The sequence below is a fragment of the Myotis nattereri genome, assembly GCF_964212035.1.
Source record: "Myotis nattereri genome assembly, chromosome: 3".
In the NCBI taxonomy this organism is placed as follows: Eukaryota; Metazoa; Chordata; class Mammalia; order Chiroptera; family Vespertilionidae; genus Myotis; species Myotis nattereri.
In genome coordinates, this window is record NC_138077.1 from 158,810,252 (window position 1) to 158,826,538 (window position 16,287).

A 16,287-nucleotide genomic window follows, 5' to 3' on the forward strand; every position below is an offset into this window, starting at 1 on the left:
ATTATAAAACAATTGAAAATATAATCTAAAAGATTAAAGATGTAATGACAGTATTTAAATATGTTCAATATGGTCCTTACTAAAATATTATTAGTATTATGTTTTTAACACAGAAATCCCAATGTCTAGCCCTAAGTTCAGTTTATTTTAATACTTAATGGTTATCAGAGCTGAAACCTTACAAAGATACATTAAATCTGTGCTTTAGTATGACTGGATGGTAGACATACAACACTGACTACTCTGTTCTAATACTGATTTCTTCAGGAATTCAATAATGCTCCCTAATTGCACTTTTATTATTGAAAAATATATATTTAAATCTATAAAGAAGATGTATTTGTTTGTGCCATAATATTTTCCATGTATTATTTCAGTTAACTTCATCATAAAGATCAGAGTATTTCCTTAACGGGACATGACTTTTTAAAACTATCACTATTAAGTAGGAAACATTAAAAGAGACTTCAAAACATATATCATTGACTTAAGAAAAATTATGTCTTTACTTGATATGCATGACTTTAAATATGATTAAAAGCTGTGAATCTTAATGCATATTTCAAATATTCCTTTTAATAATTTGAATTTTTAAATAATATTTTATTAAATCTGATTAGATCTTCATGGATTTTAACCTGGCTGACTTACATGGACATGCAAATCAGCTAGCAAATAACTCACTCTAGGAGTAGGAAAAATGTCAGTTTTGTCATTTTCTCATTTGAATATTCATCAGTATGAATTTTAACCCACAGTGCACTTGTAGACATCTTGGGTCTTATTTTTGGTTTGTATCTTGTATGTGACTCTATTTGACAAGTTAAAAACGAGGCTACCAGTGTCATCTTTATCTTAAGTATTAAACCTTAATGCTCTCCTTAGAAAAATATCAGTGGGAATTGTAATATGTTCTTCCTGTGCCCCAATAGATTATTGTGGCATTACACTTTAGAGTCCTCTAGCATGAACCTGGTAACCATATTCAAATGCTAAGGGATAGAAAGCTCTGTTTTTCACCAGAACAGGAAGAATTACCACCTTCTTAGATCCTTTGACCACAGAGAACAATGAGGACAGGTATCTCCTTTGGGGATTGCTGGCATAACATACTAAATCCTGTTCAGTGTTCACAGGATCTTCATCAGTTATCCGAAGTTCAATGAACCCTAATGCCAGTTAACTAACCACATCACTGCTCATTAATGTTTTACTCTTCTATACTTAACCATTTCTAAAATGAAGTAACTTTTAGCAGTTAATATAAATGAATGTCTAAAGAGTTAAATTATGGAAATTTTAGATGTCAATTTAACTTCTCTTTATTGGACCTTCATTTGTGGTTTGCTAGTTTTGTTAAGTTCTTAGGAGTATAAACTCTGGAACCAATATGAATTTTGGCTTGGCTACTTCCCAACCATATCATCTTGGCCAACTTATTTTACCTCTTTATGCCTCTGTTGCCATAAATGTTAATGTAATGATAATGATAATGATAATAAGAATACTTACCGCATTATGTTGGTGTGATGATTAAATGAATTAATAAAATAGAGAAGACTTGGAATAGTGTCTGGCATATAGAAAACACTCTTTTATTTCAGAATAACTATCCATCCATTTGATACCCCAGTGGTCAACACACAGTGGAAGAACATTGCTGTCTTCTAAAGTGTAAACCTTAAGATATTAGTGAAATATTATGAGTACTGTTATTCCCAGAGTAATTTATAAAAGATGTTCTTATGATATTTAGAGCCTACTTAAATGTATTTGTTATATTTTCAGGTTTCAGATGTTTCAGATTACTCTTAATATATGTATTTTTTTCATATAATTATAGACTTCACTCCCATTTCTCTTTGGTCTGCTCTCTACTGAGCCTGTTGGTAATAACCTGAGCAGAGAAGTATCCCTTAGCTCTGTAGATATTCCCAAGGATGCTGAATCCCAAGCTTAGCGAATGCTAACAAGATGAGGTTTGGAGAACTGCTTCCTAGCAGTGTCATGTAGAGAAAAAAAGTGATCCCATTCTCTAATTCTGACCATAGGTCAACAAAAACTGTGGTATTATAACCTGTCTATTTTCACTAAATTTGTGTTAATAAAATTTTACATCTAAGCTTTGAAAATTTTATTTCCAACTATCACTTTATTAACAAAAGTATTTAACAAGTGCCAGCCCAACCATCACTTCCTAGCACAGCTTCACCATGCAAGTCTTCTTCACTGTCAAGTCTGGGTGTATTCTTTACTCAAACCTTTTAGACGTGATTTCAGCTGCTATACACTTTGAGAATATTTTATCAGTCTCAGTACACATGTTCCACAGCAGTTGCCACATCTAAAAATGTATCCATTCTTCATTTGAGATCTTTTCTCAAACAGTTATGGATCAGCCTATCTGAAGAGGGTGATGTCCTTGGGATTTTCTACTTAGAAGTCAGTGTCCTCAGATGTAAAAATAAATTAAAAGCTATGAAGTTAACGGTTGCCATATAAAACACAGGGTGGCCAGCTAATTTGAATAATGGTTGCCATACAAAACACAGTGTGACCAGTTAATTTGAATTTCAGATAAACAACAAATTGCTTAAAAATAATATGTTATTTATCTGAAATTCAAATTAACTGGGCATCGTGTATCTGGCAACCTGATGAGAACAGCCTATAAAGGGAGGAATTACAGACAAAATAATTGACAGATACTTGAAATTCAAAATGCATTTCTTATTTCCTGGGAAGGAAGTCACTTATTAATTAAAATTTATCTGTATCTTTGTATTTTAAGAAATATAGAAGCATAATCCACAAATAATAAGGAAGATTTTACATAATTGACTACTCACCAAATATCTAGAACATTAATAACTAAAGGCCTGGTACATGAAATTCATGCATGGGGGGGAGAGGGGGTGTCCCTCAGCCCAGCCTTCACCTTCTCCAATCTGGTATCCCTCTCACAATCCAGGACTTCTGGTTCCCAATTGCTTGCCTACCTGCTTGCCTGATTTCCCCTAACTGCTTCTGCCTGCCAGACTGATCACACCCTAAACACCCTCCTGCCAGCCTGATCACCCCCTAACCACTCCCATGTCAGCCTAATTGACACCTAACTGTTCCACTGTCGGCCTGATTTCCCCTAACTGCCCTCCCCTGCTGGCCTGGTCACCCCTAACTGCCCTCCCCTGCCAGCCCAGTCACCCCTAACTGCCCTCCCCTGCAGGCCTAGTACCCCCAACTGCCCTCCCCTTCTGACCATCTTGTGTCCACATGGGGGCGGTCATCTTGTGTGTTGGAGTGATGGTCAATTTGGATATTACCTCTTTATTATATAGGATAAATGAGTTATCCTATCTAATAATAGACAAACATGGTACCTCCAACACGCTTCCCATTGGCTAATCAGGACAATATGCAAATTAACTGCCAACCAAGATGGTGGCCGGCAGCCAGGCAGCTGAAGCGAACAGGAGGCTTGCTTGCTCCAGTGATGGAGGAAGCCAACGTTCCCCGCCTGCCGCTGCCGGCCTCTGAGCTGCACTCTAAGAAACAATGTTGTAATTATAGAAGCTAAACAAACCCGAGAAACCTGCTTTCAGCCAGCCGAGCTTCAGAGCTGGAGCTGCAACAGTGTTTCAATTATAGAAACCAAACAAACCCAGATACCTGCTTTCAGCAGCCGAAGTCTCAGAGCTGGAGCCGAGCCTTACAGCTAAAGCCAGCTCTCAGTTCCAGTGACAGCCATAGAAGGCTGTCCCAGAATAAAAAGAAAAAAAGGAGAGGTTGGGAGCTTCAGTCACCCACCAGCCTGAAAATGGCCCTCAGCCCCTCACCCAGACTGGCCAGGCATCCCAGTGGGGACCCCCACCCTGAAGGGGGTGTGACCAGCTGAAAACAGCCATCAGCGCCTCACCCAGGCTGGCCAGGTACCCAAACGGGACCCCCACCCTGATCTGGGACACCCTTCAGGGCAAACCAGCCAGACCCCACCCGTGCACCAGGCCTCTATCCTATATAGTAAAAGGGTAATATGCAAACTGACCCTAACAGCAGAACGATTGGGAATGACTGGTCACTATGACACACACTGACCACCAGGGGGCAGATGCTCAATTCAGGAGCTTCCCCCTGGTGGTCAGGGCGCTCTCACATGGGAGGAGCTCTGCTCAGCCACAAGCCAGGCAGATGGCTGCCAGTACAGCGGTGGTGGTGGGAGCCTCTCCTGCCTCCTCAACAGAGCTAAGGATGTCCGACTGCAGTTTAGGCCTGCTCCCCGCTGGGAAGTGGGCATCCCCTGAGGGCTGCCGGGCTGCCAGAGGGATGTCTGATTGCCATCCTAGGCCCAATCCGCCAAGGAGCGGGCCTAAGCCAGCAGCTGGTCATCCCGTGAGAGGTCCCAGACTGCGAGATGGCACAGGGCAGGCTAAGGAGCCGCCCCCCCCCCCCCTGAGTGCACAAATTTTTGTGCACCGGGCCTCTAGTTGATAAATAAGCATTTATTTTATAAATTTTATTTAAAAAATAGGAAACACTTTAGTATAGGGTATTTCACATATATTTTTAACCCTGTATTAGTTTTCTATTGCTGTCTTTTATTACTACAAACTTAGTGGCTTAAACAACATAAATGTATTAGCTCACAGCACTGTAGGTTAGAAATCTAGGTGCAGTGTGGCTCAGCTGGTTTCTCTGCATAGTTTCATTCAACTAAAATCAAGGCATCAGCCATTCTGGTAGCTCTAAGGGAGAATTTCTTTTCATTTATTCAGGTCATTGGCCAAATTCACTTTCATGCAATTGTTTTCCTGGCTGGCTGTTGGACAGGAGTCAATCTCAACTTGTAGAGACTCCCACATTTCCTGGCTCACTTTGTCCTCAGTCTTCTCTGACCTCTACTCCTGGCTCATCTCTCCTGCCTTCTCTTGTCCTGCATCTCACAGAGTCTTTTCTGTCTTCCCCTATTGCCTCTAGGGGCTCACAGATTTACATTGGGCCCAACAGGATGTCACCGGATGACTTTTTTATCTCAAAGTCCACAATCTTAATTTTATCTGCAAAACTCCTTTTGACATATTCACAGGGTCCAGACATTAGGGTGTGGACATTTTTTGGAGACTGGATTATTCTGCTTAATACTCCAATCCGATGTGATTAGCATTGTAACTAAGCATTTACTTGAATGATTTTAATTGGGAAATAATAAAAAAAGGAAATCAGACAGAAGTCAAAACTCTACTTGATTCCAATCTAGCTAGTACAGAATTTTTTTTTATTAAAAGATTATTTTATTTAATTTTAAAGCTTAAATTGAAAACTACTTAGTTGCCTCTGCAGGGGTCTTGTGATTGAGAATGAGTCCGTATTTTTTCATGGCCTCTCAGAAGGCCTGAAAAAAGCCCACCTTTTGTCCTTAGCAGAAACAAATTTATCCTGGGCCAGTTCATTTAAAGGCAATAAAACTACTTGAAAGGACACAGTAGTTGTGATCATGACACATTCTTAAATGAACCAGATTCCTTTTGATATATATGAAAAATTAAAGCCTGGGTCTAAAAGTGCTGTAAGAGAAATTGTCTCATTCTTTTTGGTGAGATCTGACATCAGCATATAGATGGCTTCATCAATTATTGAGGGAAAGACTAAGAAAAGAAAAATGACTGATTGGGATGCTTCATTTTGAAGTCTGAATGTGAAGCCCTTGGGTTGAATGTACCTGTAGGTCGAAATCTTTCAGAATTAGATCCTGTTCTCTCCAGCTCATCTCTTTAAATTTTTTGTTTAATAAAAATAAGGCACTTAAAAATTTTATCACACTCTGTGAAACATCAGAACATGTGTGCCAAACTTTGAAGTAACCACATATGTCAATGAAGTTAAGGAACAGATTTCTGTACAGATAAATACCCTTAAGATGAAGCAAGGGGAATTATTTTAAATTTAAAATATTACTTTTATTCTCAAGGGTTAACTTTTCATGACTTTGAATGACTTTTTCTTCACAGCTACTTTCATTCTCTTTTGTATTCTAAAGTGCAGCAATGAATTTCAAGAGTTCTTGTGTTTACCATGTGATGTCCTTGTCTTGTTTATTCCTAGAAAAATATTATGAACGAACCCCTACTTAACAAGCTAAAACTGTTTTCTTTTTATTGAGACAAAGATGATAATGAATGACTTTGTTCATTTGCAACTCATTAATTAGCTCTTGTGCTTTTGTGGCATTAACACCTAGAGATAAATAATAAGGGAATCACAACTAATAAAACTACCACATGTATGTATACACTAATGAGCCAAAGTGGGAATAATTTTAAAGGCATCATTTTCTTAAAGTTAGTATTAATGATTTTCAAATATTTTTAAAAATTATACATTCAAGTTAGTTATCAGTGATGTTAACTGTTGCCTGTAGCATAGTGCTAATAGTATTTTTCCAACTATTTAACCTACAATGCAGATTCTCTATTCTCTATTCTCAAAGCCATTACTTCTGAAACAATTGTAAATTATTTCTTATCAGAAATAATTTTAATTCTATATAATTTTGTTTTGAACTTTTGTTTTTTATTTCATATCAGACCATTCATACTTATTTCATAAAACATCCCCCCCCCCAAAAAAAAAGAGAGACATTTCCATATCATGTAAAATGCAGACTTTCAACTTAATTTCTACCTCTAAGTAAATAAGGTCATGTGCATTTAGGTGATATTAATTCTTTATTTACATTTTTAAAATCTATTATAAAAGGGACTTAAACTAGCATCCTATCCTATATAATGAAAGCCTGATATGCAAATTGTCCCCTCTGGTGGTTGTTCAACCAGTTCGACTGCTCGCTATGACATGGGGTGACCACCAGGGGGCAGAATGGAACATGGTGGGTGTTGGTGATGCTTTGCTGGCAGCAGGCGGCAGTGGAGGTGCTGCTGGCCCTGATGGGCCCTGACAAGAACGGGTCCGTGGTGGGATGGTGGAGCAGTTGAGCAGGTGGTGCCAGGTAAAGGCAGGGTGCCAGGTGGGGCTGCAGGACTGTGAGGCTGGGGGCACAAGCTGGGGCCCAATCTCCACAGGCTACCCTGAGGGACCCCACCAGTATATATACTGGAGGCCCGGTGCATGAAATTCCTGTGCCCTCTCACAGACTGGGAGCCCTCAGGGATGTCCCACTAATGGCTTAAGCCTGCTCCCCATGCTGGCAGTCAGACATCCTTAGCGCTGCTGCTGCACTTGCCAACCATGAGTCTGGCTTCTGGTTGAGTGGCACTCTCCCTGTTTTAGTGCACTGACCACCAGGGGAAGCTCCTGTGTTGAGCATCTGCCCCCGGGTGGTAAGTGCGTATCATAGTGACTGGTTGTTCCGTTGTTGGACTGAAACCAGATCTCCAACATCCCCCAAGGTGTCCTGGATTGTGAGAGGGCACAAGCCAGGCGGCGGGACCTCACTGGTGCATGATCGGGGCTGGGAGGTTGGCCAGCCGGGGAGGGATCATGGGAGGGCTCCAGGGCATGTCCGGCCCATCTCGCTCAGTCCTGATTGGCCAGACCCCAGCAGCAAGCTAACCTATCGGTCAGAGTGTCTGCCCCCTGGTGATCAGTGTACATCATAGTGAGCGGTTGAGCAGCCTTAGCATATCATTAGCATATTATGCTTTGATTGGTTGAACAGCTGGCCGGACACTTAGCATATTAGGCTTTTATTATAACTTGATGTTAACTTTTAGTTTTGTTTAAAAAATAATAGTCTGATATTTGTTAAAATGGTAAGGAAGACTTTATTTGGGACTATTGTTATGGGTGTCAAGACTGTCACAATAGGGGAGACAGATTCGTTTCAACTCTAAATACAATAAAGACATCTGGGGATGATAGCCAAGAAACAGGTTGTGTGTTGGGGGTAGCTTGAGGTTGGTGGGTGAAAAATTACTAGAGGATACATCAAGATTAGGGAGAATTCTTGCTATACACTCACTTTAACAATATTCTTATTGAAAGGCAGGTCAAGATGATCAGATATCAAGGCTGGGGGATGAGGAATTTGATTAGATATCAAGAGTAGGAGGATCCTCTTTAAGCTGACTTAGCAGGATTCTTACCAAAACTGGACTGTGCAAGGATAGGCACTGAAGCCATAGGTCAAGGCCTAGAAGAGGACTCAGAGGAAACTAACAAACATTTAGTGTAGGAAACTCTGTCAGTTTGCCAGTGACAAAGGCAAAGGAAGGACATGTTGGCATACAGAATCAGCATTGTTCACATGGTAATGAATACCATTATTCTCTACATTTCCATGGAATTGATCTCAGGTCTGATTTATTATTTGTGTTCCAAATTTTCATAAAAGTACACTGGGAGGCAGTATGTGGACAAGCAGCATTTAAGCGGAGGTAGTGAAGGAAATAGCTAGGGGGAATCTCTGAGGGCCCAGCAAGTACAATCACCCTCAAGGCATGCTCGGTGTGGTGGAGGAAGGACAAAAAATCCAATGTGACATGATCAGAAGGTGGAGTAGGACTTGAGGGAATAGTTATATCATTTCAGATCCTAGAGGCTATTGTGAAATCTTCAGGTCTAACTCTGAGATGGAAAGCCATTCCAGGGTTCTGAATAGAGAAATGGCCTAACTTACATTTTAATGAGATCTGTCTTCTGTCATGAGAAGGGACTGTAGAAAAGCAAGCTAGAAGAGGGGAGACTGATTAAAAGGCTTTTCTAGTAGCCCAGGGAGGCACGATGGCGGCCCCTTCTAGGGTAGGACTTGTGAAGATGGTGCGTGGTAGAGATATTCTAAATATGAATTGAAGGTAGAGGTAAAGGGTTGGCTGATAAATATGCCTGATCTGCTAGAAATAGGAGATAACTTTATTTATTTATTTTTTGTTTGTTTTGGGGGCAGGAAAGATTGCAGCAAAAATAAATTCTTTGAAGAAAGACTAGCAGTTTGGGTTTTGACATTTTAATCCAGGATGCCTATTACATTTATGAGTGGTGAGGTCAGACAGGACCTAAGGATAATATTTTGAGTCACAGGATGCGATCACCTGGGAAATGAATGTGCATAGGTAGGTCCAATGGCTGTGATCCAAAGTGCTCATTTATTTTCTCTGTTTTGAAATTCTTTGGTTCTGGTCATTTAAGATTGGCTTAGGAATCAAAACATGAGGGTGTTTCCACCTATATTCTTTACAATGCAAACAATTGCATGCACTTACTGAATAGTATTGAACTTGCCTACTGACTGTTCATCTTCTCCATTATGCTGTGATTTCCTTAAGGAAAAGCCCTACAGTACTTTTTGTATGATTACTAAGTAAAATAATAAATAAAAACTTTTGCATTTAAGATAAAATTCAAGAACTATCTCTGTTTACCTGGCCACCTCACTTCATGGGACTCTTCTCTGTGTTTACTACACCCCAGCCACTGTTATTAATTACTTCAAGGCACACCACATTCTCAACTCTTTCGTTCCTCTTTGCTTTTTTTCAATTTCCCTCATAGAATGTACTTCTCCCCTCATTCTTGATCTGTTAATGTATTATAATTGATCAGGTACTAGTTTAAACGCTAAATCTTGAGAGGTACTTCCCAAATCTTCATTCTAATCTAGCCCCATCTTGCCACTCCTAACAGTCTAAATTTGTGACTTAATAGCACTTACCACAGTTTGTAGATTTATAAGTATTTGTATGATTGTTTACTACCTTCTTCTTAATAAGTTTATGAGAACAAAGGACAATGTTTATTTTGTTCATTGATATGTACCAGTCCTCACCACTATACCAGACACTCAATAGACCCTTTAGAAATGCAAATAAAGAGTTCCATATATTTGTATTATTATCAATGTTGGTGGATACCACAATCAAGGTGTGATTATTTTCATTTCATAAAACCATAATACCTTTTTATAAACATGTTTAAACCTCTTTTCTCTTACAATTGGAAAAATACAAGTTTATGGAATAGGAATTATTTTCCTACTTGTCCAGCAGCACCTGGTTTTACAAGGATGTAAACATTTTTCTTTTTGTACAGAAAAGAAAATGGGATCACCTATGGGGAATGTTCCATTTCAGAATGGGATCACCTATAGGAAATGTTCCATTTCTATTCTTTACCGTATGATGTAGAAGAGCATGTCCAAAATGTATCTGCACTTCTGAGAAACCATAGCAGTACAAGCAACTATTTTTCAAATATATTTTATTAAAAACAGAAATTTAAGAAACTATTTGATGACTATTATAAATTACTCCTGGGAAAATGATGCATTAGAGAATAATTTTTATCATTTAAAGTTGTTTTATGTTATAACTCTCCCTTTGTTGAGATAAGTTCAGTATAAACATCTTATAAGAGTTATTTGAAGCTTTCAAACCAATAATGTGTTGAGTATATTATTTATACTAACAAAATTCTAACATTTTTATTATTTAAAAATTTATATATTTATACAACTAAATACAACCATTGTTTCCAAATTTATTTAAAGCAGCAATAGGTATAGAAACCTAGAAAATATGATACATCTCTTTTTCATAAGTAGTAAAGATTATTTATAAAATTAAATTGTCATTTCAATTAGTTATTTGTGTATACAATAAGATGAAACTGTCAACTAAATCTATTAAATATACTTTATCTTCTCACTGCAATTGCTAAAGTGTTTTTTCTTTGTATGAAAGCATTAGTGTAATTAGAATTAATTAATCGTATAATTAGAAGTAATAAACATTTGGAAGCAGGAAAAAGGGATTAGACCTTATTTCTCTAAGATTTTGCTCTCAAGGACTTCTCCATGGAGAAGTGACAACATAAAATTATCTGAGCCATTACATAAAACTGCTTTTTATAACAATAATTATTAAATTTTATTTTGAGAAGTAATATAAAATGTCCTAAAATATGGAATAGAATCTTTCCATAACTATGAGCTCTTGAATACTCGTTTAAAAATTAGCTGAAAGTTAAAATATTACACTTTGCTATTGTTATTACAAAATGGCTTTTGAAAATCTGTTTGGATTAATAAAATATATTCAATAAAGGATTAATATACAAATTATTTCTATAATATTTAATATTTAAAAATTATTAATATGCTCATATTAATATAGATATTCAATTAAAATATCTGTCTCAATTAGTCCTCTGATACTTAAATATGACTTACAGGTTTCCAAAAATATAGGAATACTAAATGTTTATCAACAAAATGTATATATACCTTCAAACAAACATTTCATTGATTAACATTTTAAAGTTTCTGAAGTTAAATCTAGGGAAATCAAATCTCAACTTAAATATTAAAAGAGATAGCTAGATGAACTATATAAAAGAAAGTACATTCAACATTTTCTAGCAATAGAAAGTGTTTTGTTGAGTTTTCTAATTTCCTTTGAATTTCTATTTTCATTTAAAGGGTTGACAGAATTATCACGAACATGTTTCCTTAAAGAAACAAAACACGATTTAATGAACAAACATTTGATTTCTCAAGTGTTCATAAAGTTTTTCAAACCAAAAGTTATCTGAATATGTATATTAACCATAATATTGGCAGCGGATGATACTCATCAATCTATAGATGTGATAATTAAATCTGAAGTTTCTTGAACAGGTTACTTAGTCCAATTTGGTAAATTGTACTAATTACCATGTGTACTAACAATTTTCAGTGAGAATGTAAAAATCAACCACAGATTTTTTTTTGGCTAAGTGCACCAGAGTGTTTGTACTTTGTAATGCACATAAAAATGCCATGATTTTCTGGTTTCTGATATTTGAAACCTTTACTATTTGTTTATTTCCTTTATATGCATATAATTTACTATGAAAATTATCATCTCCTTTGAAATTAATTTATTTTCTCAGGTTAATCTCTTGGCTTTTGGATTTATCATATACAAAGTTTTTCGTCACACTGCAGGGTTGAAACCAGAAGTCAGTTGCTATGAGAACATAAGGTAAATGTTCCATTAAGTCTACTTATTTTTGTGTGTGTGTGATTAAAAGCGTTAGTAACATAAGGCACAAATAACTTTTGAAAGGACAAATTTTGAATGATTTTTCATGCTTTCTTCCTCTATGCTTAAAGTACTTTTTGTTAAGTAGCATTTAGTATGTTTAATAAGCCTACAATCACCACTTATCAAATGGTAGGTAAAACAATCTTTTTCAGCATACTTCTCTTTGAAAGAAAGACAATGACCATTTTAAGAAAAAGTGGGCCTTAGTGATTTTTTTTTTTTTTTTTTTTTTTTTGCAAAACACTTCTCAAAGCTTCGTTCCTGAGATTCTTCCTTGTGTTTCCTACTTTACATGTGGCCATGATTTATCCTTTAACCCCTCTCTTTAACATTGATTTATTAAGACTGTGAAAAAAGTTTGTTTAGGGAAAACTTTAGTGTATCATAGGGAACATTAGACATAACTGATGTTTCGGTTGCTTGGAAACACTACTGTAGTTTCATTACCTTGCACAAGATTTATAGTTAGAATTTAGCAAATGTTTGATTGATTACTTTCTTTTACTACTCACCATTCATAGTTTCACACAGCATGCTGGTTTTAATTTTCTGAAGTATGCTGCTAAAACATCTTCTGCATAAAGAATGCTTAGACTAAGAAGAATAAAAAAATAATCATTAGTTGCCTCATTCTTAAGGCAGTGAGCAGGATTGAATAGTGGTTTACCAAAAGTCATAGGCTAAAGGCTGAAAATAAGTAAGAGTGAGTATGGGCATGCATTATCTTTTAATTTTTAAGAAATTAGTATTTTGACATGAATTTATTTGGAGGTAACGGTATTAGAAAAGCTATAAAATAAAATCTAATTTTATATTTTACTAAACCAGAAAGGAAAGTTTTCTTTGATGTCAGGTATACAGTGGGGCCTTGACTTACGAGTGTCCGGACTAACGAGTTTTTTTGAGATACCAGCTGTCTCTCTGCCGATTTTTTTGCATTGAGTTGATAGAGTAATTTGAGTTAACGAGCTCCTTAACGAGCTCAGTCTCGGAACGAATTAAACTCGTAAGTATGTGCTGTATGTGCTGTATGTGCTGACCACAGTTTGCATGGTATACTTTTTAAGATTTCTTAAAGAAAATATTTCCTAACAGACATATGTGTTACCTTCGGGAATTACTGCAACATTCGATGTGAAATCAAAGCACACACACTGCAGTACACCAGATAAAAATATTTTTAAGATTAAGAAAATTCCTTGATAAATGGTATATTTTAATAACGCTACCTTGATTTTGGAAGCCCATCCTTGCCACAGTGCAGGAGCATGCTCGAAAGGCTGTCCCATTAACTGTGCAGAGTTTGTCAGAGTTTATCAAATTGTTATTGGTTTTTGCAAGATTTCTCACTTATACCACAAACTAGTTTCCCACATAATATGAGGAATCAGGGATATGAGTACACGTAACTTTCTTAACTGGAACATTTCAAACACATTCTAGGTCTTGTGCCAGAGGAGCCCTTGCTCTCCTGTTCCTTCTTGGCACCACCTGGATCTTTGGGGTCCTTCATGTTGTACACGCATCAGTGGTGACAGCTTACCTCTTCACCATCAGCAATGCCTTCCAAGGAATGTTCATTTTCTTATTCCTGTGTGTTTTATCTAGAAAGGTAAGCGGTTTGTTATATTGGCCAACTCTATGACATATTCATATAGCATCGGTTACCAAATTGATAAAAACCCTTATTCTCAATAAAGGCATGACTTGTGCCTTTACTGCCTAAATGCAGTACATTTTAGTATTAAAAAAAAAATCAGAACACCTACCTGTTCTCAGAAAAATATGCTTTTTTAAACTTGCTACTAGGAATATAAATATTGCTTATATTCCGTTGAGCATATTCTCACAGATAATTACAAAGCATTAATAATTTAGAAAACATAACAATGAAATGTGATCTGAAAATAATTTGATGTGATTGTTGAAATTATATTTAATATTTCTCTCTTCCCTTTTGCTTTTCTTTAGATCCAGGAAGAATATTATAGGTTGTTCAAAAATGTCCCTTGTTGTTTTGGATGTTTAAGGTAAACAGAGGGAACTATGGATAATTATTGCTACACAAAAATAAAAAAGCCAAGCTGTGGATGGCCAATGCATAAAAATGACTCAAGCAAATTATCCAATTAATTACTAGATAATCAAATATTTAAAGTCAGTTTTTCTGTTTACAGTGTATAAACTGAATATAATAGGTGAAATTATGTACCATGTAGCTACAGTATGCTTCCCTACATGACTTAGTTATGTCAAAAATAATATTACAGATATTTGGAAAGTAATTGGTTTCTAGGGAGTGATATCACTGCGCCCAAGGATAGATTTTCTTTCTAACACAAGAAATATATGAATGTCCTGAAGGAAACCACTGGCTTGATATTTTATGACTCATGTTGACTTTAAAACTAGTCCCCTATCACCTTGGTAATGAGCTCTGTTACAGAAAGTGGAACATAAGAGAATAAAGGAGCAGAATACAAAAATAGTAGAAAGGGAATGACTGTCATAACAATGGAATGTATTTTGAATGAACTTGGGTGCTTTTTTTGTAAACTAGATGAGAAATTATAAAGATAAAATAAAGAATTGAATAAACACATCTTACCATTTCATGAATTGTTCTGAACATAAATTTCTACCAAAATAACTTGCACCTAAAAAATAAAATAAAAATAACTTGCACCTGTATTTGTTATATTCACTTTCTTTTCCAATATTTCTAAAAACTACACAGCTTCACAAAAGAAAAACACACACATTTCTGTTCTGTTTTTATGTTAACATTAGAATGAGGCATATGCTATTTCTATACTTGTTTCACAGATTGTAACTTCAAATGCATAATCAGTAATGCACAAATGTGTCAAAATATAGTATTGTTCATGCCTGTAAATGTTGTTCATGCCTGTAAATAAAGCTGAAGCTTTCTATTCTATGACCTTCAGTGTAGTGAAAAATATTGTATCTCATTAGACTGGTATAGTTGAGTTCCTTATTTTTTAATTTCAAAAATATTATAGTTTATATTGCAATATTCCCTTTTAACTTACCGTTTTTAAAAGGGCATTGTAAATAGGGAAGTATTCATAAAGTGAATTGCTTTTTTTTTCTGTTCAGAAAAGTATACACTTCAAAGTGTTATTTATGACAAAGAAATCACTAAGAACTTCAGAAATTTTCACAGTGAATCTATTTTCTGACAGTTTTCCACTGTCTATTAAAGCATATCTGTTTAAATGTACTGCTGCTATCTATCCTCAAATTGTCTCATTAAAATGAAGAAGAACTGACTAAGATTTCAAATATGTCACTGTTCTGAGCCTACCTGTAAAAGTATGCCAATACGCTAAATGCTGTGATTTTAATTTCTCCAGCTGTTGAAATGCAGTCTGTCAGATCTTTCTCTAACAAATAAAATGTTATCTAAATGAATCCTGCTACTGCTTTGCTAAGTCCTTGAGCTACCTGCCATTTTTAGATAATCTATAATCATAACTTTTTATTATGTTTTTTTTTTTTATCTCTTACATAGTAAACCTAAGAGCTATTATTGTCATTGTCATTATAGGACAGTGTTTGGGGAATCTCATATGGAAAAGTAATTTGTTCAATCCATGGGGTGGTAGGCAGAATAATGACCCTCCAAAATGTCCACACCTTAAGTCATAACTTATGACTATTTTAGGTTGCATGGAGAGAAGAATTTAGATTGATAATCAGCTGACCTTCACATTGGAAGAGCATCATGGATTTTCTGGTTGGCCCAATGTAATCACAAAATTCCTTATATAAGTAAAAGAGGAGGCATAACAGGGAACTTGTCAGAATATGAAACCTATATTCTTTCTCATGAGATTTCAGGCCTTCTCATATTACCCTACCTCCCTGGTTTTCACTTTTGCCCTATCAATGTTTCTTTAGTCATAACAAACTGTTTATTTTCCCCAAAACGTATTATCTGTTACCTAATCCCCTATTTCTGGAATTTTCTCACTGTTACCATCATTACTCTGACAAACATCTACTTATCCCTAATGTATCTTTCTCAATGAAACCTTCCTTGATTCACACAAAGAATTAATACTTCCACCTTTTTGTCACTGCTGTCTAGTAGATATCTATTTTACCATTTATCACATTGAATTGCAATTATTTAGCCTTTGAACATTCATTGTACCAAGTTTTGTTCTGCCTCAAAGGCAGGTACCTCCTCTTTTTTGCTTCCTGAGTCAATATTACTGCCTTCTGC

General features: G+C 36.1%; 1 protein-coding gene across 1 annotated transcript in view; it reads left to right on the forward strand.

Moving 5' to 3' along the window:
- Positions 1–15,476, forward strand: part of ADGRL4 (adhesion G protein-coupled receptor L4) — a gene marked incomplete at its 5' end in the record, with an annotated part of 101,004 nt that extends 85,528 nt beyond the window's left edge. The window contains 3 exons of the mRNA XM_081086057.1: positions 11,881–11,972; positions 13,479–13,647; positions 14,007–15,476. Coding sequence (XP_080942183.1) covers positions 11,881–11,972; positions 13,479–13,647; positions 14,007–14,069 — 324 coding nt within the window. The 3' untranslated portion in view covers positions 14,070–15,476. The remainder of the gene's footprint in view (positions 1–11,880; positions 11,973–13,478; positions 13,648–14,006) is intronic.
- Positions 15,477–16,287: the final 811 nt, after the last annotated feature.